Here is a 24,843-nt window from a genome sequence, read left to right as displayed (position 1 = left end):
TGGTTCTCGTCATTCCCCCCATTGTTTGTACACATTCATCATCTTGGGTTTTCCTAAAATCATTCCCAGTACAGTAGATCCAAATATAAGGACCTTTGTTCAGTTCAAATCCTTCCTACCCTCTTTGACACATCTGATTGCTAGGTAAGTATTATTTGTCTGAGGCCATATTTGAACTCAGATCCTTCTCCCTCCAGGGCTAGTGCTCTATGCACTGCACCACCTAGCCGGCCCAAATTTTCCCCTCTTTAAAGAAGAAAAAATTGTTCCTCGGAGATTCACAGAGGCTCAATGATGTTTCTAACGTCACCCAACTAATCCACAGACCAAGAGAAGATATTTCCCTGACTCCTTTACCCCAATACCTTGTGTTCCTTCTAAGACTATGAAGAGAATATAATCATATAAAATCATGTTGGAGATACCTTCATTGGAACATCATTGTTTCAAATAGAATCAACACAATTCAATTATGATGAATATTTTGAGATTAAATAAAATTTTAATTTCATAATCTACACATAGTTGGCATACATGTTAAATACCACATCAGCACAAACTTTCCTGAAGTGGGGCCGAAGCTGTTTCCCTCTGTGTCTCCCAACTTCTCTTTCCTCTGAAAGTTGGCTTCAGGGGAAGCCCAATTTCAGATTTGCGATTGTGGGTGCCTGCAGGACAGCGACCTCAGAACTCAACTTGAGCTCCCTGGGCCAAGTGTGACCCAATGCAAGTCCTGGCCTCCGGCTGCGTCTGCGGTAAACTAGGCTTCTTACCAGCCTCTCTGCTTATCTTACAGAAACAATATTTTGTTTCCTCTGTCTGAGGAAACTCGCAGAAGTGAATTGAGACAATGGGGTGGAATGACATCTGTGTAATCAATCATTCTCAGAGTTCCTGAGAGAAGTTAGGTTTGGATTTCCTCTGGAATGTTCTCAGATCAGACACACTTAATGGACTCTCTTGTCAGCCCCCTTTTTGGTTCTAGCATGTTCCTTCTGGAGTAGTCCAGGAGAGGTTTTGGGAAGCATTCTGACATCTGCAGACCCTGTTTACAGCCTTTGACTAGGCTGCGCATTTCTAATTCTAATTAACGTGTTGTGCTTCTATCATGTTTTTGTGGGGTTTATTCATCAGTAGTCTCTGGACATTTATTTTCTGTGTAAGATTTGTCATTATAAGAAGTAAGCCATATTATTTCATTTTATGAGAAGGGCATTGGTGTAGCTAGATGATTTTCAGTCTGACTACCCATATTCATTTTTAAGTGTGTATTCCCTCAGAGGGTATTTCTTTTTTTAAAATAACTTGCTGATGGCATCTCACAAAAATATCATACATATTATCCAGCATGAGAGCTGGTCTTGGGAGTCATGAAGACAATGAGGTCAAATCTTGCCTTAGACATTTATTAACTATGTGACCTTCATCTTAGCCTCCATTTCTTCATCTTTAAAATGATGTTAAGAGCATCTACCTCAAAAGATTGTTTGAGGATTAAATGAAATAATATTTGTCATACTTTGCAATCCTTAAAACATCATATAAATGCTATTGTTATTATTATTCCTATATTACAGGGAAAAATTGTCTATTGCCCTTACCTTTTTTCAGTATTTTTGAATCATTGGTTTTATTTTACATTTAATAAGTCTCAAGAAGTACAGGTAAGCCACATAATATGCAATTTTTGTCCCCAATGAAAATATAAAACTTATAGTGCTGATATGTTTTTAAGGAAAATATTGATCAAATATAAACTTTAACAACTTTTCCCATCAAAGATACAGCAGACTTTATTTCATTCCAAACAATAGTAATCACAAGATTCTCTCATGTAAGGAAGTCTCTCACCTTTCCAGTGGGTTTTTATCATCTTCAGCCCTCCTTTAAGCTTGGCCCCCCTCCTCCTGTGGTATTTAACCTTTGGATAGGCAGAGTTCACCCCTTTGCCACTGATGGCCCTCTCCATACTGCTGGAGCTTATCTTATACCCCAGCAGGAAGAAAGGCCTCAGAGCCGTGAGGGAGGAGGACAAGGTCTGGGTGGCACTTTCACACTGGGACTGTATCTGCTGCTTTGGCTGTGACTCATTTAGACCTGGAATTCCCTCCAGGAACTCAGTAATCAGGAATGTACATTTGTAGGTCTGACCAAGGCTTTTGATACCATCAGTCATGAGGGTTTGTGAAAATTTTGTCCAAATTTGGTTGCCTGGAGAAGTTCATCAGTATTATGCATCAGTTCCATGATGGCATGCTTGCCCAGGTTCTGGATAGTGGACGATGCTCTTGAAATTTCCTGGTCCTTGCTGCTATGCTTTTTAAGCATGATGTTTTCAACCATGTTATCAAACACCTTTGCTGAGGATGAACGTGACCTCAAGGTCAGCTGCCACACTGATGATAGATTCTTCAATTTGAAAAGGCTACAAGCCAAGACCAAAGTGGAGGGAGTATTGGTGCATGATCCTGTTTGCAGATGAATATATATTCAGTGCAGCCTCTGAAGCTTAGCGGAAACAAAGTATGGATCAATTCTCTGCTTATTATGCTGATTTTGGTCTAACAATGAACACCAAAAAAACCCAAGTGCTCCATCAGCCAGCACCACACCATCCAGATGTAGAACATTGATTATAGCAAATGGAGAAGTTCTGAGTACTGTGGACAAGTTCACTTACCTTGGAGCAGCCTTTCTAAGGAGGTACATTGACAATGAGGTTGACACTTGCATTGCCAGAGCTAGCTCAGTATTTGAGAGATTCTGGAAGAAAGTCTGGGAGAGAAGAGGTATTAGACTAACTACCAAAGAAAAGGTCTGCAGAGCTGCTGTGCTGAACTTATTGTTGTATGCCTATGAAACCTGGACAGTCTACCAGGGCCATGTTAGGAAACTGAATTGCTTCCATTTAAATTGTCTTAGTAAGATCCTGAAGGAAACATGAGATAAGTATTTTAGAGTACCCACCCCAGGTGTTCACATGAACTATTTGTGTTTGACCTGGGTAGAGCATTTCGAGCTCATATTTGTCTAATCAGCCACGGTCTGACACATTGTCATTGGTCTCAAACATAGCGATGTCATTTTGGTCTTCTTTGATAATGAAGGACAAGAACCAATCTTAAAAACTCTTCTTTCCAAAAGTTTCAATCTCAGAATTGGGCATTGTCCAAGTACTTCCTTATCTTTTCCTTTATTTTTCCTTTTGCAGTGATGTTTTCCACATTGCGTGGACCATTCTTTCTGGCTGCACACTGCCCAGCCATGAACTCTCTAAAGGATGAGCTGGGGAAGAAGATGATATCAGGTTGGGGGGGGGGGGAGGGATATGGCATGGCTAGTCATTCTTTTCACTTTCTAGTCAAGGGATGTTGGCCTTAAGCTCAGATGGAAAGAGGAAGAGGCAGTGATGGCGGGGAGGAAGACTGAGGCCAGGACTGAGGATAGCCCTTGCTCAGTCAGGTCACCCTCCTCTTCCAGCCCTGGGTTACTGGAAGGCCATTTGCTGTCAATCCCAAAGGTTTTCCAGAGGTTAAGAAATGTTCAGGTCTAACTAAGTCTTTATTGATATTCTACTAAATGCATCTATTCATTACACTATTGGGGAAATTGCTGGACTCAGAACTGAGGATTGAAGTTTTCTTCAGCAAAAGGAAGTAAAAGGGTCAGTCATTATATTGAATCACTGACTAGCTAGGTCATTTTGGTACAATATTTTCCTGATGAGGCCATTATAAATAAATGTATTATTTTCCTCCCACCTCCATTTTCTTTTTAATACAGTATTTTAGTCATATAGTATATTAAATAGTATTTTATTTTATCCTAATTACATGTTTTTAGTATTCATTTTTACAAGATGATGAGTTCCAAGTTTTTCTCCCTCCCTTCCCTCCTTTGCCCTCCATCTTCCTAAAATGGTAGATAATTTGATATAGGTTATACATGTGCTGTTATGTAGAACATATTTCCCTATTGGCCACAGTTGTGAAAGAAGAAATAGGTCAAATGGAACAAAAAAGCACACAAAAAATAAAATAAATGAAAAAGGATACTTCCATCAGCATTCAGAGGCCATCCATTCTTTAATTGGATGTAGATAGCAATTTCCTTCTGCAGACCTTTGTACTTGGCTTGGATCATTATGTTATAAGAAGCTGAGCCATTCATTGTTGATCATCGCACAGTGTTGCTGCTACTGTGTACAATGTTTTCTGGGTTCTGCTCATTTCACTTTGCATCAGTTTATACAAATCTTTCCAGGTTTTTCTGAAATCTGCTTGTTCTTCATGTCTTATTGCCCAATAGTATTATTTGAATTCATTATATTACAGCTTGTTCAGTCATTCCTCAAATGATAGGTATTCCCTCAATTTCCAATATTGTCCTGCCATGAGAATAGCTGCTAAAAATATTTTTTTTTCATATGTAGGTTCTTTTCCCTTTCTTATGATCTCTTTGGGATACAGATGGAGGAGTGGTATTGCTGGATCAAAGGGTTTGCTCAATTTGGTTGCCCTTTGAACATAGCCTTAGTTTCCTAGTTTTTCCACAGGCCCTCCAACTTTTTCCTTTTTTTTTGTCATATTAGCCAATCTGATAGACGTAAGAAAGTACCTCAGAGATGTTTTAATTTGCATTTCTCTAATCAAAATTGAATTAGGGAACTTCATATGACTATAGATAGCATTAATTTCTTCTACTAAAAACTGCTTGTTCAAATCCCTTAACCATTTATCAATTAAGGAATGGCTTATATTCTTTGAAATTCAGTTCTCTGTATATCTGAGAAATCAGGCTGTTATCAGAGATAATTGATATAAAGATTGTTTCCCAGGTTTCTGTTTTCTTTCTAATCTTGGTTGTGTTGGTTTTATTTTGTGAAATTTAATATAATTAAAATTATCTATTTTACATTTTGTAATGCTTTCTAATTCTTGCTTGCTCACAAACCTGTAACTCCCTCATCTTCTCCTTTAAGAATTTGGATACTCTACCATATGGTGCATATTTGGTTAGTATTGATAATTACTTCATTGGCAAATGGTACCTTTTAATAGTTTGCTTCCGTATCTAATTTAATTAGTTTATTTTTGCTTTTGCTTTGATCAGGATTGCTACCACTGCTTTTTTACCTTCAGCTGAAGCATAATAGATTCTTCCACGCCCCCTTATCATTCCACTGTCTGTGTCTCTCTGCTTCATCTGTGTTTGTTGTAAACAACATATTGTAGGGTGCTGGTTTTTGATCCATTCTGCTATTGCTTCTGTTTTATGGGAAAGTTCATCCCATTCACATTCATAGTTATGATTACTGTGTATTTCCCTCCATTATTTTTAATCCTTTTTGTCTTCTCTCATTTCCTGCTTTCCCTCCTCAACAATGTTTTATTTTGGCTTGCCACCTCCCCTGATCTGCCCTCCCTTCTGGCAGTCTCTTTCCCCAATTACCCCTCTTAATCACCTCTCCTTCTGTTTCCTTCTTGGGTAAGACTGATTTCTATATTCAACTGATTATATATATATTTTTCCTTCTTTGAGTCAATACTGATGAGAGTAAGGTTCAAGTAATGCTTATTATCCACATTCCCATCTTTCCCTTCATTCTAATAGGTTTTTGGCAGCTCTTTATGTGAAATATTTTACCCCATTCTGTCTCTCCCTTTCTTCTATACCTAGTATACTCTTCTTTTTTATCCCTGTTATTTTTATTATGTAATTCCTTCAAATTCATCTTATATCCTTATCCGCCATCTACATATATATTCCTCCTAGCAGTACTAGGAGTGGTACAATTTTAAAAATTACAAGTATCATCTTCCCATGCAGGGATGTAAACAGTTCAGCTCCATTGAATCCCTTATGTTTTCTTTCCACTTTTGCCTTCTTTGGATTCTCTTGGGTCTTGATATTGGAGATCAAATCTTTTGTGCATTTCTGATCTTCTCTACATAAACGCTTGAAATCCTTCTGGTTCATTGAATGACCATTTTCCTCTTAATGTGTTAGGCTTCATTTTGCTAGTTTAGTCTATTTCTTGTTCTTCTTTGGGGGTTTTGCCCTTAGGTGTTTTGACATTGTTTTCCTCTTTTGAGTTTGTGTCTTGATCTTCCCTGTTACCATAAATAACTTTATATGGTTAGATTTTTTTTTTTACCGTTTTTTTGCTCTTCTTTTTTGACCTTTTTCCTTTATTTTAAATTTTAGCTCTGTCATCATGGCCAGAGGGGCAATGCCTTAGGCTTCTTGTGCCAGGAGCTGCAGACCCTGGCTGTTCCCCTGGGACTGAGTCAGGGTCCTAGTACTGGTATCTTGTGTATGCTTAGGTAGGTGGGGTGTTTCTGCATTTCCCCAGGACTACTGAACCTTGTGGCCTCTGTCTGTTTACCCAGAGCTTTCTGAAGCGCTTGGCAGTTCTTGGAGCTGGAGTCTGCCCATTACCCTGACTCTAAGGCATTTGGGGTATCCTGGTGCCAATGTTTGCTTTCTTCACCCCTGAACCTCAAGTGAGACAGATCTTTCTGGGCTATCTTCTAAGTTTCTTGGGTTAAAAGGCTGTACCCCCCTTCTTTTTTGCTGGTTCTACTGGTCCAGGGTTTGTTGAGGGGCATTATGTTATGGTTATTTGGAGATGAATATGGAAGAGTCCCAGTGATTTAATGCTTACAACTCCAACTTGGCTCCCAGAAGACCATCATGATCATTTTTAAATCATCCTCCCAGACCCCCCAAGTTTTTCTCATAACAAAGAAAACATGTAAATAAAACACTAGTCACAGTATGATGTCTGACCATGTATGGAACATTCTAGGCCCCTTGGGTCCCCATCTCCTTTTCTTGAGGAAAATAAGAGGTTTCATTATTCTCTGGGATCCAGATATTAGTTATTTTAATGAAAATTCTTTAGAATTTAGCTTCTCTTAGTCTCCTTTCCATTGAAATGATGGCGGTCATTGTGCATCTTGGGGATCTCCTTTTTAAAAGCTTTTTCAACTTTCTCTGAATTTCTCATATTCCTTATTTTTCTTTTTTTGAAGACTAATTCCCCCAAATGTCATATAAAACTTTTTCTACATTCATCCTTTAAAACTTTTGAGTTTTATATTCTCTCCCTTCCTCCTTCCCCCTTCCCTCCCCCCATTCTGTGTACATGCATTCTTCATTTCTTCTATTTTGTAGACATGCCTCAGGGTGGTTGGCCCTTCCCTCACTGATGTGTCTCTCATCTCTTCCTTGTTTTTACAGTCTTCCTGATGATGTATGTCAGCCTTGGAGCTGAGCATTTTGGGGGGAGTTGGGTGACTCCATTATTTCATGAGAGGCAGCTAGATGGGGCAGTGGGTAGAGTACTTGGAAGACCTGAGTTCAAATCCAACCTCAGACATCTATTAGCTCTGTGACTCTGGGCAAGTCACATCCACCCCATGGCTTCAGTTTCCTCATCTATAAGATGAAGTGGAGAAGGAAGTGGCCAAACCGCTCTTAAGAAAACCCCAAATAGGGTCACCAATTATACAACTAAACACCAGAACAAGCAAACAAGCAAACAAAAATATTTATGTGTATCCACATATGTATCCATTTACACCCCATCAGTATGTGTCCATACATGTATTTCTTTGTTTAACGGCCTTTGCGGGGAGACAGGAGAATTATTGGAGCGGCTGGTTGAGATGCCTCTTCCTGAGGAGGGTCATCCTGAGGCCCCAGTCTTAGGAGCTGCTTAATGGGGAGCAGATTGGTAAATTCGGGCTTCTCTGTGTTGATTTGGGGCTCACTTTGGAAAGGGTTGATGTGTGGGCAGATTATCTTGACATCAGCACAGTGTCAGTTGTCATGTCATGTTGAGCATGGATGGACATGAACTAATCTGCCATGGCCAGCCACGGAAGAGTCTGGAAGAAAGAGAGGGCTCAGACAATGAAGAGGGATTAACTGTGTGGATTGAACAAACTCTTCAATCATGCAGCTAGTGCTTTGACAAAGGATTAGCTGTTGCTTTTACAAATATTGATTACTGATTTACCTCTCAGAATGGGGATGACATCGCTTGTTCAGTGGCCGTGTGGTTGGACGTGCCTTGCGCATCCTTCATATGAATGGATTTGTCATGGATATTAAAGAACCCAACAGACTGATCACAGGCACCAAGTCAGAGTGACTATAGTGATGCTTGTGGCAGCATTTCTGGGGGAACTCTTGGTTTTTAGGAGTTTATAGTGTGGCCATAAATGTAATCCTAGGGGTGTCTGGTATCTAAGTCTTTGCCCTGATGGATTATTTTCATGAATATTAGAAAATGAATCAATATGAGGTTATTTAATTTGAAAAAAAAATCTTTAAAACTGTGTTTACAGTACAGAAAAACTTTAGATATGCCTTACTGTGCTAGCTACATTTCTAAGTAAATGTCCATGTCCCAAATGGCTGAACCTGGGAATTAGTCTATAATCAAGGACCTGCTTATGGTGTTTTTTTTTTTTTGCAAGGCAGTGGGGTTAAGTGGTTTGCTTAAGGCCACACAGCTACGTAATTATTAAGTGTCTGAGGCTGGATTTGAACTCAGGTACTCCTGACTCCAGGGCCAGTGCTCTATCCACTCTGCTACCTAGCTGCCCCATGACCTGCCTGTGTTTTAGGGACTTCAGAAAATCCCTTGTCATTTTCACAGAAATTTCCTTTCCCCTCCCCCTTCCCTCTCCCTTATTCCCTCTCTGAACCCCCATCCCATCTGTGCTAATCCATGGCCTTGTGGGTGACTGGAAGTACTTTTGGAGCCAGTGATGTTCCATGACTCCCAGTTCTGCAGCATCATTGGAAGACAGGAATGTCAGAAAGGGACCTTATTTTGGGAGAAGACATGGAGGGTGTGAGCAGGATTATGCCGGGGAAAGATGGAGGGGAAGAGGATTGGAGCCTCCTGGATGGAGAGCAAGGAGCATCCAGACCTCATGTGGGCTCCATCGGTGTCTGACTGGGAGGAGATCCAGGAGGAGACAAATCAATGCCTTTTTTTTTGAAATCTAGGGAAGAGATAAAAATATATTCTTTTTAAAATGTATTATGAGGGGCAGCTAGGTGGTGCAGTGGATAGAGCACTGGCCCTGGAGTCAGGAGTACCTGAGTTCAAATCCATCCTCAGACACTTAATTACCTAGCTGTGTGGCCTTGGGCAAGTCACTTAACCCCATTTGCCTTGCAAAAATAACCTTAAAAAATAAAATGTATTATGAAATAAACTAAAAAATTAAAAACTGGACATTAAAATTTGATTTAAAAAATTTTTAGATTTATCACCATGGTTCAGGAATTAGAATTATTTGTATTAGGATAATCTCTTCATATAACCTTTGAAAGAATTTTTATAGTAGTTCATAACTTGCTAACCTCCTCTGTCATTGGTAAATAATTACATTGCCAGCAGCAGCTTTTAACCACCAGAGTTGACAATGATGAAATCGGCCTCATAAAAACCAACCATATTACATGTACCCATGTATAAGGCTAAACAAGAAATATATGTTTGTTCAGAATTTAAGATTATTTTATTGAAGGTGTGGGAGCTACTTTAGATTTGGATTCATCAGTAACTGAGCTTTTCATGTGTAAGCTCTGTTGTTAAAACTTCCCCTCTAGAGGTTAGGAAAATTATCATATTCTCTTTAAAAGCAGAGAAGGTAGAGGTGACAGTTTTGTCCTTCTATGAGATACTTCTCCCTAGGAAATCAAATATCGTGTTGGCATTTAACTTTGATTTATGGGGATCTGTGACATTAACTATGGAGAAGACAGAGAAAGAAGGTGAGGAGAAACTTCTTGAATTGTCTTAACTGTTGTGAAAAAGAAATAAAGAATATTTTTAGTAGGATTAAGTCTAGAGAGATTTAGGATTGAAGGTTTGGGAAAAAATTGAAGAGATTATTTTCTGTACATGGCAGGAGAAAAAAGAGAGAAGTCAAAGAGAAAAAAGATGGAAATAACTTCTCTTTTGGAAACATTTTAGCTATTGTCTAAGGAAGATGATTAAGAGAATTTGTTTCTGTTGAATGAATTGAATGGTATGGAGTGATGTTGGAGAAATAGGAAAAAAGTTATCTGTAATTACTGTGAGCATTTCAGGTAATTGTGACCATGAACTTTTCACAGGTGAAATATTATAAAGAAATATCCGTGTCTTTGTTGTATTATTTATTTCCTTGTTAGTAAATTGCATCTTTAACCCAGGAAGTTTAGGGATTTAATAGAGCAGCTGATAGGAAATGAGATTTCTTCTGTTTATTAAATAAATACTGTTTGATGAACTGGGGTGGGGAATGTGAGCTTAGTTGATTAATTGAAAGATTTGTTGAAATCTTACTAATTAATGAGGAAAAATCTAAACACACCCCTAGATGACCCTAGAGCTCTGGATAATGAAATTAATTATGGGGACACCTCAAGTAGCAGATAGAGTGTGAGGGATTCCAGGGAACCTTTCTACATCAGTGAACTCAAAATTAAGTTTCTTCTTCCTGAAATAATCATAACTAGTATTTACATCTCATTTGGAAGTTTTAAAAAAGACAGTCTCTGAGGCAAATGCTGTTATTTTCTCTATTTTAGAGATGAGGAAACTGAGGCTGAGTGTTTAAGCGACTTGCCTAGTATTACATAGCTGTTAAGTATTCAAGGCAGGATTTGAACTCAGGCCTTCCTGACTTGAAGTTCATCACACTCATCATTGCACCAAAAGGGGGAATCCCTCCCCCCTTCCAAAACCAGGTATAGAAGGTTGAAGACTGGGAATTGGGAGTTGGGAATGGGGAGACAGGATGCCACAGCTGTAAAATGTAATTTCCCATGGAGAAGTTACTTGGGAATTATTTATCTCTTTTAAGTAGAAAAGTTTATCCTTTTCTAGCCTTGTTTATGTTGGAAGAAGAAGATTAAAGATTTAATTGTATAATACAGCACTTGAATTTCTAAAGGTTGAATTACCTGAAATAATTTATTTAACTTTTAATTCAATTCAGCATTCACGAAACATCTGGGTTTGCCAGGTCCTGGTTATGGAAAGCCCAAGCCTTAAGAAGCTTCCATTCTCCTGGTACATCGACCACGTTCACATAGAGAAGTTCAAGGAATTTAAGGATTGAGAGAGAGAGAGCTAAGGATTGGATGGGGCCGAGGCAGGGGAGGTGGAGAAGTAGAGGAATCTTCATTGTGAAGGTGGCACTTGATTCAAGAGAGATACCAAGAAGTCACATTTTTATCTAAAACAGGAAAACAAGTAATGTTTATTTTAAAGTTAGATTTTTGTTGTTGGAAAAAAATGCCAGGGGATACAAAAACTCATTTCTTTGATTTAAATGAAAATGCTTCCTCATGAACAGGGGACCTCTCAGACAAGTCTGGATCAGCATAATCAAGTATTGGAGGGGGAGGGTGTTGTCTTCCCACTGGTGTGTGGACCTGACCCTGAGTCAGGGTCTTTTTTCCAAGGTCTAACTCCTCCAGACCAGAAGTGAAGCTGGTAAAGACAGCCTGTGGTTTCAAGTCTGATTTAGCCCCTTCTTACTGATAATTTAGATCATGATAGAAATGATGTTATTTACATTGATCCTATTCTAGTGACTCATGTTTTTTAACAAGTTTCCCTTTGATCAAATTAATGATTTCACCAAATTCTCATTTCAGTTGAAGAGAGTTCATTTCTAAAATTAAATACCAGTGAAGGGGCGGCTAGGTGGCACAGTGGATAAAGCACCAGCCTTGGAGTCAGGAGTACCTGGGTTCAAATCCGGTATCAGACACTTAATAATTACCTAGCTGTGTGGCCTTGGGCAAGCCACTTAAGCCCATTTGCCTTGCAAAAAAGCCTAAAAAAAATACCAGTGAGACCTGGATGAAGGAAACCTAGAAAATGTGGTTTCAAGCCAGGTCTGACACTCATTTATGGACAGACCTTGTGGCTTGCATGCAGAAGATATGTCCATCTAGGTTGGCGTAGGAACACTTCCTACTTATATCAGTAGAATTTCAGGTCTGAACCTTCCCCCTATTCCCCCACCAAAAAAAAGAGCCAAACTCAGCATTTGGTATTTTGAAGTGAAAAATTGGCTCCATTATTATGGCATGTTTCAATCAATTAATTCTATAACAATTTTTTATGACTCATTTAATTTTTAAAATTTTCATATAAGTATTTGTATGTCTTTGCTGGTTTGATGTATTTTGATTCTTGTATGTGTTAAAGATTCTTTTAAAAAGGAATTTAGTGCCTAATTATTCTTGGGAGAAAAGTTTTGAGACAAGAAATCAATCTCAGAGAAATAAGATTTCATCTCGTCTACAAGAATTATACTGGAATTCAATTTCAGCAAGAGTTCCCAAATGATGGGATGTAATGATAGCAGAGTTCCAAATATTCCAGTTCATTTGAGGGTTTCGTCGGTTTAACCTCTTGATTCATGCTGTGAATGCATCCAATCTCATGGGATAAATTATATAATATTTTTGTGGTTGTGATTCTTAATTGGAAACTCCAAATTTAATCAGGTATAATTTCATCCTGTTAAAAAAAAAAAAAACCTTGCCATCAGTAGACATTTATAACACAGGTATTGAGACTTTTTGCGTTTTAGTGAGAAAAACAGAATACACCAGAATTTATCATGAAAGGCATACAGTATGGTAGACAAAGCATTGAACTTGTGATCATGAAAAGCCAGGATTCCAATTCTGCCTCTGACATACCCCCCAAGGCACTTAACCTCTCTGGGGCTCATTGCTGCAGCTGTAAAGTGTTGTTTAGTGGTTTTCAGTTGTGTGACTCTTCATTACCCCATTTGGAATTTTCTTGGCAGAATTACTGGAGTGGTTTGCCATGTCCTTGTGCTCACTTTACATTTGAGGAAACTGAGGCAGACAGGGTGAAGTGACTTGCTCAGGGTCACATAGCTATTAAGTGTCTTAAGCCAGATTTGAACTCAGGAAGATGAGTCTTCCTTTCTCTAGGTCCATTACTCTATCCACCACTTAGATGCCCTTTAAGATTAATACTTATCTACTTCCCTGCAATATGGGGTCAAATGAGATATCTAAAATGAAATGAAGTATGTAAAGTGCTTTTAAGCCTTCAGATGTTAGCTTGTGATTCTCTTGTTCCTTTTAGGATAGTGGGGACAGAGTTCTGCCACTGTGTACATTACTTGTGGAGGAGCCATAGGATTATGATGTGACTCCCAGCTTGGCCTTCCTACCCTGATTCACTTGTCTCTTGACCTCTCCTTTGCATGAAGGATGGCTTCAATCACTTTCTTTCTGGGAATGCAAATCCACTCTTTTACGTTGTTCAGCAGCATTTTATTTCATTCTTATTTTTATATGCCAAGAGCTGTCTGTCTGAGAAGTCTAAATGGTGTTCTTAATTTGAGTCAAATTAACTCCATTGATCAGATGTCCTGATAAAAGATGCATAGCTAGATAACCTGCTGATTTTGAAGTCTTTGCAAGCAGCCCCTTGAAACCTGAGCCAATCAATCAAAGATCATGAATTATCTGCTTAATGTTAACTGTTGAGGGTAAAAAAAGACAAAGTGAATGAATGTCTACCCTCAAGGAGTTTACATTCTAGGGGAGAGAAGAGCATGTGCATATATGTTGTTTAGTTATTTAGTCGTGTCTGGTGACCCCATCAGCTACAGCATACCAAGCTCATGTTTGATACTCATGCTCCTTATTTCCATCTTATCCTCTGCCATCCCCTTCTGCTTTGACCTTCCATCTTTCCCAACATCAGGGTCTTTTCCAATGAGTCTTGTTTCATTTATAAGAATCTACAAAGCAGAAGCAGTTGCCGCTGAGTTGTAGAGATAGAGGAGAGAAGATCTGAAGCCACTGCAAAGTGAAAGAATTTGTTTGCTTCCTTTGGGATTTTAAAACTGCAAAGGATTTTATTACAAATATAGCAAACTAAACAGTTTTAAAAAGCTTTTCCTCCCACAGGGTTAACAGGCTCTTTAGGACAAGGTGAATTACAAAAGGGTAATTACAAAAGGCTTGAGAGACAGAAACAGAGAGCTAGAGAGAGAGAGAGGGAAATAAAGAGGGTTAGGAATAAAGACAGAGAGGAGAGTTGGGCACAGAGAGCAAAAGGGGAAATCCCTTCCCCTTACAAAGCCAGGTATAGAAGGTTGAAGGATTTTGGGTGAAGAATAGTAAGTGAGCTAACATGGCCAGAGTGTGGAAGGCTGTTGAAAGGAGACTGCAAAGGTGGGAAGGGACAGGGTTGGGAACGTCCTTGCACCCCATTTTAATTTCTGCATTATTAACATTTTCTCTATAACTTCTTAAATCTAGACCAGAATTGGGTAATTGGGTAGTCTAAGGCCTGAGGGCCAAATTCTGCGCTCTCTCTCTCTCTCTGTACATTGGTAAGGTCCACTAAGAATGGGGTTTTTTTAAGGGTTTTTTTTTTTTTGCATGGCAAATGGGGTTAAAGTGGCTCACCCAAGGCCACTCAGCTAGGTAATTAGAAAGTGTCTGAGGTTGGATTTGAACTCAGGTACTCCTGACTCCGGGCCCAGTGCTCTATCCACTGTGCCATGTAGCTGCCCCACTAAGAATATTTTTTACATTTTCAAATACAGTGAAACTTTCTTTAAAAATGTTAAAAGCCAGTCTCCTCTAAGGAGCCAGTGACAACTGCCTCCTCTCAGCACTTGGGAAACCCAAGGATATCTAAGGTAAATATATAATTATACAGAGTCAATCAGGAATTTCTTACTTATTGTGTGGCAGAGGGTAAGTCACTCAATGCCTCAGTGCCCTTTTCAAGACCACAAAGCACAGAGAAGTTGTTTGTATGTGGCAGTGAAGGGAATTCTCTATTCTGGAGTTAGTTCTTTTCACCAATGAAATCCCATGGCCTGACCACAAGTCAAGTAGGGGAGATTTTTGTTATGTTCTAGGTTTGATTGACAGCCTCTGAGAAATCTGTAAAAGATGCTGATTCTCTGAAGAGTCACCCATGTTCTAGAGGAGGACCAGAGCCTCCAATTCAGGCAGGGCAGTTTTTTAGTCTTGTCCGTTTTCCAGATTGCCTTGACCCTGGATTCTGGTACATCAGGGACATGATGCCATGACAAGCACGTGAATTGGATTTGGGTGCTAAGTCACCAACCTCACTTTCTCCTCTAGATCTAACAGAGAAAGAGAAATGCAACGAACCAGAGACAGAGAGTGAGAGGAAGAGATTGGGAGCAAGAGAAACACAAAGAGAGAAGGTTTAAGGGGGAGCAGCAGTAGAGAGGAGCATAGACCCTCAGCAGTCAGTCTACCAATCCTTTCAGAACCTGAGGAGATGGGCACAGAGGCCATGTGATATGACTTTATCATGGGTGGCTAAGTGCTTTCTATCAGTTTCTAATTAGCCAAATTTGCCTTGTCCTTTCCACTTAAGGAATTGTTCTCCTAGCAGAGAAAGAAAAAGTAAAATAATAATCCAACAAATCTCCCTCTTATTTGTTATCAGTTATCATCGTGCCATTCATCCTAAGCAGTGTGATCCTATTTCTTCTTTGTTGCTCTCTTTTTTTGATCCCCCTCCTCTCAAAAATCAACTTCCTGATGGATTGGTTGGTCTTCCTCTTTATTTCTTTTAAAGGAGTATGACCTTGTACCTGAGAATCTGGTATGTGGAAGAGCATTCCTTGAACCCTTACTCCTTCTTTGCTAGGAGGGAAACCAGTCTATACGCTGAACATAGATAACAATCACTGCCTGTGGAAACTATGCAAGCATGACAACTAAGTTACTTCAGATTTACCCCTTGCCATCCCTATGGAAGTGAGGGGGGCCTCAGTTTTAGTCTTTTTTGCAGATATGTTGCTTTCAGAATTACAATGGCAGACAGGCCACTGGGTTTACAGCTCCAGAATTCTTACTCTCCTTCCCTCTTTCCATCTTGCTAACTGTGCGGCAGTTCTTCTAAGTGGTCCAGACCTGTAAGTTTTTGTGATCTAAGTAGCTTTCAGGCCAGAGAAACTCCCACTCATGTGAATCAACAACTGTGCTACATACAGTGTAGTCAAGAATCTCCTTGAGGCCCTGCAAAGTTATATTCACACAACTGGGACATGTGACAGGTGGCTTCTTCTGACTGGAGAACTGCCTCTCTTGGGCATCTTTGGAAACCAGATGGCCAGACCTCCTTTTTGTTCCCTTCTGTGGCATACCTCTTATCATCTTTTGTTCCTTATATTGGCCACCCTCTTCTCCAGCCTTTTCTTTGCCTTCCGTTTCTCTTCCTCCCTTCCAGTAAGGTTCTTTTTCCTTCTGTTCAGCTTCTTGTTGAGTCCTCCATTTTGTTCTTTTTTCTTCTCCACCTCTTCCTCAGGCCATTCAGACTGAATCCTTCCCCTCCTTTAGCTTGACTCTTCTTCTTTCCAAGTCTTCTCAAATCTCTCCTTTCCAACATCTGGTCCTCTTTAGTATTTTCAAGGTCTCCAAACCACTTCAGCCATTCCTTCTCTTTAAATTCTGCTCAAGGTGCTCTTTTCCTAAGCAAGTTACCCTTCCAGAAATGCAAAAGTAGAATAAAAGCAGGCATTTTTTTTTTTTTTTTAGTTTTTGCAAGGCAATGGGGTTAAGTAATTTGCCCAAGATCACATAGCTAAGTAATTAACTGTCTGAGGTTGGATTTGAACTTAGGTCCTCCTGACTCCAGGGCTGGTGCTCTATCCACTGTGCTACCTAGCTGCCCCCCCAAAGTGGGCATTTTAAAGAAATCCCATGAACAAATACTATCAAATAAGGCTGATGTTTTGATATTTTCATGTACTAGGCTAAATGGTTTTCTGGTAAAATTTTATGAGACATGTGGTAACAAGATTGTATGGTTCTGGTGCAGAGACCCTGGAGTCAGGAGGACCGTGTTCAAATCCAGCCTCAGACACTTAGTAATTACTTAGCTGTGTGACCTTGGGCAAGTCACTTAACCCCACTGCTTTGTAAAAAGCAAAAAAGAAATAAACAAAAAAAGACTGTATGGTTCTAGGTTACTGGGTGATATTTATTTGGGAGTTTCAAAAATCCTCATAAAGATGTTGAGTACTGATCATTGGCAATGGAACTTTTATTTTAGCAAATATGCCTGTAGATGTATCTGTGCACCTGTCTCCCTGCTGATTCGCTGTATGGGATGCCCATTTGATTTAGGTGACCTCCCCTTAGAATACTTCATATTGTGATCCATGCATTTGACCATCTTCTTTGGCTTGCTGCCACAAAGTGTATGACCCTTCCCCCTTTTCCACTTCTTCCTCTGGGAACCATTGTCTAATTACTAGAATGACTAACTTGAAGGGTTATGTCGGCCACCTTCCTCATGGTTCTACTCCCCACCCCTGTGATTTCCTAAATGATCCACTTGTTCCTCTCTGTCCCCAGCACTTGGACAGTGACTGGCACATGGAGCTAATCTAAATACTGTTGACTTGACTTTTCTTCTCCTGTTACTTCCCTGCATAGTTTCGTGTCTTTCCATGCCTTTTTCTCTTCTTCACATTGAATATCCCATTCTGTGTATCTACTGTTGTCTGTAGCTGTTCCCCATTGATTGGCATCCACTTGGATCCCTGTTCTTTGCTTCCTAATTTATGTAGTACAATACACAGTATAGTACACTACATAGCCATGAAAGTGTGGGTGTTGCTCTTTTTCTTTTTGTAAGGCAATGGGGTTAAGTGACTTGCCCAAGGTCACAAAGTTTTAAGTGTCTGAGGCTGGATTTGAACTTAGGTCCTCCTGACTCCAGGGCCTGTGCTGTATCCCCTGCACACCTAGCTACATCCTGAATGGCTCTTTTTCAAGGAGAGCCCTAGTACTTCCTTTGATTCTTTGAATGCAGACTGTTTTGAATGACAGAAAGGGAAAAATACTCAGCAGTTTAGCTTCCATTTCTACATACACATGGCCATATCTATCTGCAGACAGAGTTTTCACCCTTTTAAATGACACAAGTGGCAAATATTGTAGGGTGAGGGATACTTAAGAATATACTTGTTTCAGTAATTGGGCCCAACAGGGAGTGTTATGGGCAGAGGGAGAGTCTTAATTCTGAATTTCTCTGCCTTTGCTGATTTAAGTTAGAATTGTAAAATTATTTAATGTTCAATAGTTCTTTAGATGTGCTTTTATGTAACTGCCCCTCTTGATAAGGAGGTTTACTTGGGAGTTGAGAACAAAGTGACAATTGTGTATGCATCTCTTGATTATTGTGTGAACTGAAAGAAACACCCTTGATTATATTGTATCTTAAATAAAGTATAGAAGTTTCTTACTCCGTTAATTATTCCCTTTTCATGTTGGTTTTATTTATGCTGTTAAATCTTTTCAGAAATGTTTGCTAATGAAAGAATAAACTCATCATAAACAAAATCATAATTTATAGAAACTGTATTTGAAAATACTCTAAATTAGCTTTTCTTTGTATTCATAGAAATACAAATCTGTAGTTGAAGGAAAAGAAATTAATGCATTTAGCTTTAATTATATCTATGACTCCCCACTTCTATTCTCACTTAGACAGTAATATCAAGTTTTCAGTTCCTGATGTGTCCTAGTGTTCGAATTAGCTAAGACATTTTGTAAAAGATTTTATGATTTTCAAGCTTCATGAACTGTAAAAAAATCCTTTATTTTTTAACGATTTTAATGTTGAGTATTAAATGCTACACAATTATTCTGATAGACACTGAAATACTCTCCCTACAAAGGACTTTGCCTGAAGACAGTTCTGCAGGATCATCTTATATGGATGACTGATTGATGCTACTTAACAGTCTCTTAAAAGACATTTTTGTGAACCAAAGATTTTGTTTCTGTTAGACCTGGTAGAAAACGGCATAGATTCTAGATTTTAAAATGTTTAGCAGTATTTATGAATAATAACTCATGAGTATTAACAGTGTTTATTGTCATATTACTTAAAATATCATGTATTTGTTATTAGACAGGTAGATATATATTATATATATGTATATTTATATACACACACATACACATACACACTGCTTTTATTTATTCATTCAACAAACAAACCAGGCCAGGAAATGGCCTGGTTTCTATTATAGTTAATAAACATATAATGTTTTCCAAATGATATTGATATTGATGATGGCACTTCCAATTATGCTTTTAAAAGGATGCTTTTTTGACATGTTAGTGATTTGCACTGTGTTTGGCAAATAAATACTTAATAAATGGGAATGGGAAAGTGTCAAGTTTCTGTTGGTTGAGGGTAGCCTAGAGAAAGGAGACGTTCCAGGATTTTGTAATGGATGGTTCTGAAAAAACATCATGACTCATATTTGACTCTTTTATAGTAGTACTCAGACATTTGATTGTTTATAGAATTTTTAATAAGGTTTTATTAGTAGGAATTAATATCTTAAGCATCTGGTTAACTTGACCATTTTAAGGATACTATTTTTCTTAATTTTAACAACTTCATAATTTACCATGCCAAAGCAAATACTCTACCAAGGACTTAAAACAAGTTTAGTAGATGGGGAAATGAATATGTGTTGTCAGAAAGCAGGATGTGCTCCAAGAACTTCTGGGAGGAATCAATCTATCTTCACAATCTTTCCTATGGTTTTATTGTGGACGGACTCTTACCAATTCTTGGACAAGGCTGAAAGGAAGTACCATTTAAGTTGTCTTAAATTATTAAGTAGGTTAAGTTGTATTGGCAGCCTTCCGAATTCAGGCCTTCCCCCAGGCCTGGAATGCTCTCCCTCCTCCTCCCTGCCTCCTGACTTCCCTGGATTCTTTCAAGCCACAGCTAAAATCCGACCTTCTGCAAAAAGCCCTTTTCAACCCACCTTAATTCTAGTGCCTCCTCTCCATTATTTCTCATGTGTCCTGCATATCACTTGTTTTGTACACAGTTGTTTGCGTGTTGTTGGCTTCCCTCTTGGATGTGAGCCTCTCAAAAAGAGACTGATTTTTGCTTTCTTGTATTCCTTGCCCTTAGTCCAGTGCTTAACTTAGTAGGAGCTTAATAAATGTATATTGACTTAGTACAGTTTTTAAGTGTCAATATAAAATATTCCAGAGCACTTATTTATTGAAAAACCTTAGTTTGTGAAGAGCCAGCAGTTTTAGCCATGTACTAGGAAAGTGATTATAAGGGAGCCTCGCCCACCAGACTGTCAGCAGCTTCAAGGCAGGACCTCTGCATGGTCCTCTGCTTCCTTTCAGCACTAAGAATAGAGTTGCATGTATGGCAGGATCCTTAGGGACTCTTATTTTTTTAAATGCTCTTAGGCCTTAATATACTTACAATCTTATACTTGCAGAGTTTTTAAAAACTTAAATTGAAAACTTTTATGAAATTTCTGAGTTAGAAAGGACCTTATTGACCATCTGGTTCAACCCATATCTGAGACAAAATCCCCTACCCAACATTCCTGACCTGTGGTCATTGAACCTTTGCTTGAGGTCCTCCAAGAATTAAGAGTTTACCATCTCATGTCATAGACTGGGAAAATGAGCAAACAACAGAAGAAAAAGAATATGACATAGACATTTACTTTGGTCCCATGGAGGTTCAAAATACACACCCAGAAGATGACAAAATCAAAGCTTCTGTATCCAAAGTCTCCAAGAAAAATAGGAATTGGTCTCTCAGGCTATGGAAGAATTCAAAAAAGATTTAGAAAATCAAGAAAGGGGAAATAGAGGAAAAGAATTGAGAGTGATGAGTGTGAAAACCAGTTAGCAGCTTGGTGAAGGAGATATATAAAAAATACCAAAGAAAAGAATATCTTCAAAACCATTTTAGGCCAAATGGAAGAAACATTCCAAAAGGTCAGTGAGGAGAATATTACCTTAAAAAGCAGAATTGATCAGATGGAAAAGGAGATAAAAAAAACTCTTGGCCCCTTTCTCAATTTCTCTACTACCATCACTACAGAAGTGGAAGAGGCCATAGAACTGACAGCCATTTTATAGGTTTCTTGATCTCGTGGACAAAGAATGTAGTACCATATACAGAGGCGATGAGCCTCTCTGTGCTTAAGGAAATTCATTGTTGGAAAGCAGACAGGTTCTGTTGCTGAGATTGTCCTTGAAGTTTTTCTAGCATGGTAGAATCTTCCAGAGTTTGTGCTACTGGCTGATATAGAATTCTACTGAACCAGCTCTCTGCCCTCATTGGCAACTTAAAAAAGCCATTGCTGATTGGTCAAATGCTTTTGTTTCAAATAATATTTTTCCCCTCAACAATGCCAATTCAGAAATAGAGGTAGCCCCAAGCTGGGCTATTTTTATTTCTGTTTTTAGGATTCTAGCATAAGGCCTTGGAGCTTTGGTTCTTGAGATAAATCATGTTTACTTGTGTATATGTTAGTATTTTTCCTCCTAAGAAATACAAAGAATGACAGGCCGGTACAAGTGCAAAGAAGGAAAATGTGGAATTTTTTTACAAATCCTGGCTCCATTTTAAGGAACTTGTTGATTGCTCTTTAATTCCAAAATAATATCTTTCATCAAAAGTGTCCTGAAACCCTTTGCCTAGAGAGTATAAAATGAAAAATAACCTCTTTTCTCCATCATTGGATTATATTCCAGTATCACTATAGTTTCTAGCACAATTTTTTCCAACAGATGAGCACAGATAAGTTTTGCTATTGAGGCTTGAGGAGCCAGAATGTAGAAGAAATGAGACTAGCAGACTTGGAGTTAGTCATTAAAATGATATTACCTATAATATTATATATTATATATAATATGATACAATATATTACATATGTTAAGACATTTGTTTTTAAGTTGATAACCTAAGTGTTTATTTTTCTTTTCCTCTTAGGAAACCAGTTCCCTCCAGTTGCAGCACAGGACCTTCCATTTGTTCTAAAGGCTGGTTACCTTGAGAAACGGAGAAAAGGTAAAGAAATAAGGGTCTAGAAGAGACTGTTGGGAAGAATGTGCTCCTCCTCTGTGCACCTTACAGAATGAGAAAAGACTTTTAGGTAACATGGTCAAAACCATAAACTCATCCTTTAGTTTTTTGAATAACCACAGTCAAATGCATTTTGAGTTTGAGACCTTTGTCAGTGGTTTAACAGTTGTTCGCTCACACTGGGGGAACATTAGACCAAAGGATCATGGCAATTGGCCTGTGTCCCAGCTCTCAACACAGTGATTGGCACAGTGGGTATTTGGTGACTTCTCCCAGTCTTCATTGTATCATGGAAACTTGCCTTGGTTTGTGTCAAATGGAGAAGATTGCTCGCTTTTTTTTTTACATTTTACTTGTCTGTCACATTGTTCTTCTCTTCTGACTCTGATAATTGGTGTGAACCAGAAGGTCTCATTCTTTTAATACCCATTTATAATGGGAAAAATGAAAAATGGAAAGATTATTATGATGATAGTGGAAATGAAAAATGGAGAGTCTCTTCTTATTGTCTGCCTCCAAATTGGCCCCTTTAGTCCTTTCTGTCAGAATCTGCTTAACTTTCTTAGCTTGAGTCATAGTCTTTGAGGAGGAGAGGAAAGGGCCCTGGAGACTACTGAGGTGCCTCAGTCCATACCCAGGTCTTCCCTCTCCAGCTGACCTCCCTAACAGGGACTGAAGAACTGCCAATTGAGGATTTTTAGTCAGGGGCCCTTTTGGGGCCCAGTGGGCAGCACCTTCCAGCTGTTTTGGTTCGCCTCTTTCCAACTTCCACCTATTGCTTTTAGCCCTGTTTTTACATTTTTGTCCCTGGATGCCCAACTCTGACCCATCTCCTTGTCCATTGCTGTCATTCAGTTGTATCAGGTGAGTCTGACTCTCTGTGACCCTATTTGGGGTCTGCCTCCAATTTGGAGGCAGCTAGGAAGTGTTTTGAGGACAGATTTGAACTCAGGTCTTCCTGACTCCAGAGCCTCTATCCACTATGCCACCTTGCTACCCCAACCTTGTACCTGTAGGTGCTTAAAAATACCTACTGTTTGTTGTTGAAATGGCACTAAAGTATTCAAAAATGGGAAGAGCAGCTGAAACTGGATCAAGGCCTCTCAGAGGAGGCCACATTGCAGACAACACACTTGGGACAGTGACATGTAAGGGCTTTGAGACAGATTGACAAAAAACTACTGTTGTCCAAAAAACATGAATCCTTCCCCAGCTCAAATCCTACTTTCTCTACAATTTTTAAAAAAATGAGATTCACATGATGCCATTATCCCTTGCTCACTCCATACTTATACTTTCTTCTCATGAGATGCTCTTATTCTCTTTTCTTTGCCCAATCCTTTCTTGATGTTAAAATAAAATATTGCTAGCTTTTATTTCTACATCATTTCCATCCACTCTGCAGGATTCCTGTATGGGCCTCTTGCTGCCCATGGTGCTTTTCTTCATTAGAATGTAAGCTCCTTGAGAGCATGGACTATTCTTGGTTTTCTTTTCTCAATCCAACACTTAGCCCCATGTTTGATATCCATAAAGGATTTGAGAAATTCTTGCTGATTGTCTGGAGCTAGGCAGAATCATTCTGATCCTGTTACCCTTAATAGTTCTCCGAGGAGACTCTTGAGTCATCCAGTCCAACAGAAGAGTCATAGAGTCCGGTTTTGTGTGGCCATGTTTCCTCTTCTGCCCTCAAACTGGTGGTGTTCTGGGGTGGGTGTCCCATTCCTCCTCCTTTTTTATTTTCCTAAATCTATTTTTCCTTAATAGAATCTTCAGATAAAAGGTGTGCATTAGGGCCGAAGTGATGGAATTTTGAGACTTCCAAAGCCATTTTTACAGATGAAGAAACTGAGAACTGATTTACAATAAATATGTATAGTTGTTTTTCTGAAATATTTTCTTTTATCTTTATTTCAGATCATAGCTTCCTGGGATTTGAATGGCAGAAGCGATGGTGTGCTCTTAGCAAAACAGTTTTCTATTATTATGGAAGTGACAAAGGTACTTATGATTGTTGAATTGTGATACATTATGATCAAATGGAATTGTTCCACTGATTACATGCTCAGTGAGCGTGGCTTTATTTATTTATTTATTTTAGGTTTGTTTTTTTTAATTTTAAAGTGAAATTTGTCAATAAGCTAAAGGTCTCAGCATAAATAGCAATTTATGGGGTAGGGCTTTTTCTTATCAGCCTTCTAGCCTATGTGCTCCTGTCCCGTAGTAAAACCTGAGCATGTGCTGATTTGTGTGGCCCTGAACCCTCTGGGGAAGTTTGGGGTGCTGCTTTCCCTTGGGCAGAGATGTATCCTGAGACACACATTCACACACATATTTAATCAGCAGTAGAGTGTAAAATTCTTGGAATTTGGGGACCACAGAGTAGGTAAGGAGAGGAACTTTATGTTGTTTAGCAAAGAGGTGAAAAATGGAATTAATATTTTATGTGAATTTATCATCATTTTTTCAAGTTTATTAGCAATGGACTATGTTATTGTAGATTGATTTGTTTATAAAATGATCACATTTAGCATATTATATCTAAAATATATTTTAGAATGATTAAAAATCATTAGTGAATATACTTTTAAATACTTGAAATGGTTAGAGGAAGGAAAGTGAGTGAAGAGAAGAAATATTTACATAGCACTATGTGATGAGCACTTTCTAACTAGGATTTCATTTGATTCTCACAACAACCCCAGGAGGAGGTGGCATGGTGGCATTGTTACCCCCATTTTACAGATGAGGAAATGGACACAAACAGAGGGGAAGTGACCCCCTCCCTCAGGACCACACAGCTAGGTAGTGTCTGGGGTCACATTTGAACTCAGGTCTCTTTTACTCTAGGCTCAGCATTCTGGCTACTGCCATGAAAAAATGAACTTTAAGAA

The 24,843-nt window shown here is 38.9% G+C and overlaps 1 protein-coding gene across 6 annotated transcripts in view; it reads left to right on the top strand.

Moving 5' to 3' along the window:
- Nucleotides 1-24,843, top strand: part of SKAP2 (src kinase associated phosphoprotein 2) — a 189,346-nt gene that overhangs the window by 74,805 nt on the left and 89,698 nt on the right. For all 6 annotated transcript variants that reach the window (XM_074195534.1, XM_074195532.1, XM_074195531.1 and 3 more), the window contains 2 exons: nucleotides 21,857-21,934; nucleotides 23,867-23,950. In XM_074195534.1, the coding sequence (XP_074051635.1) occupies nucleotides 21,857-21,934; nucleotides 23,867-23,950 (162 nt within the window). The remainder of the gene's footprint in view (nucleotides 1-21,856; nucleotides 21,935-23,866; nucleotides 23,951-24,843) is intronic.

Source organism: Macrotis lagotis, chromosome 7, assembly GCF_037893015.1.
Source record: "Macrotis lagotis isolate mMagLag1 chromosome 7, bilby.v1.9.chrom.fasta, whole genome shotgun sequence".
Lineage (NCBI taxonomy): Eukaryota > Metazoa > Chordata > Mammalia > Peramelemorphia > Peramelidae > Macrotis > Macrotis lagotis.
Note: the sequence above shows the minus strand (reverse complement) of the source record. Positions and strands in the feature narration are given on the sequence as shown.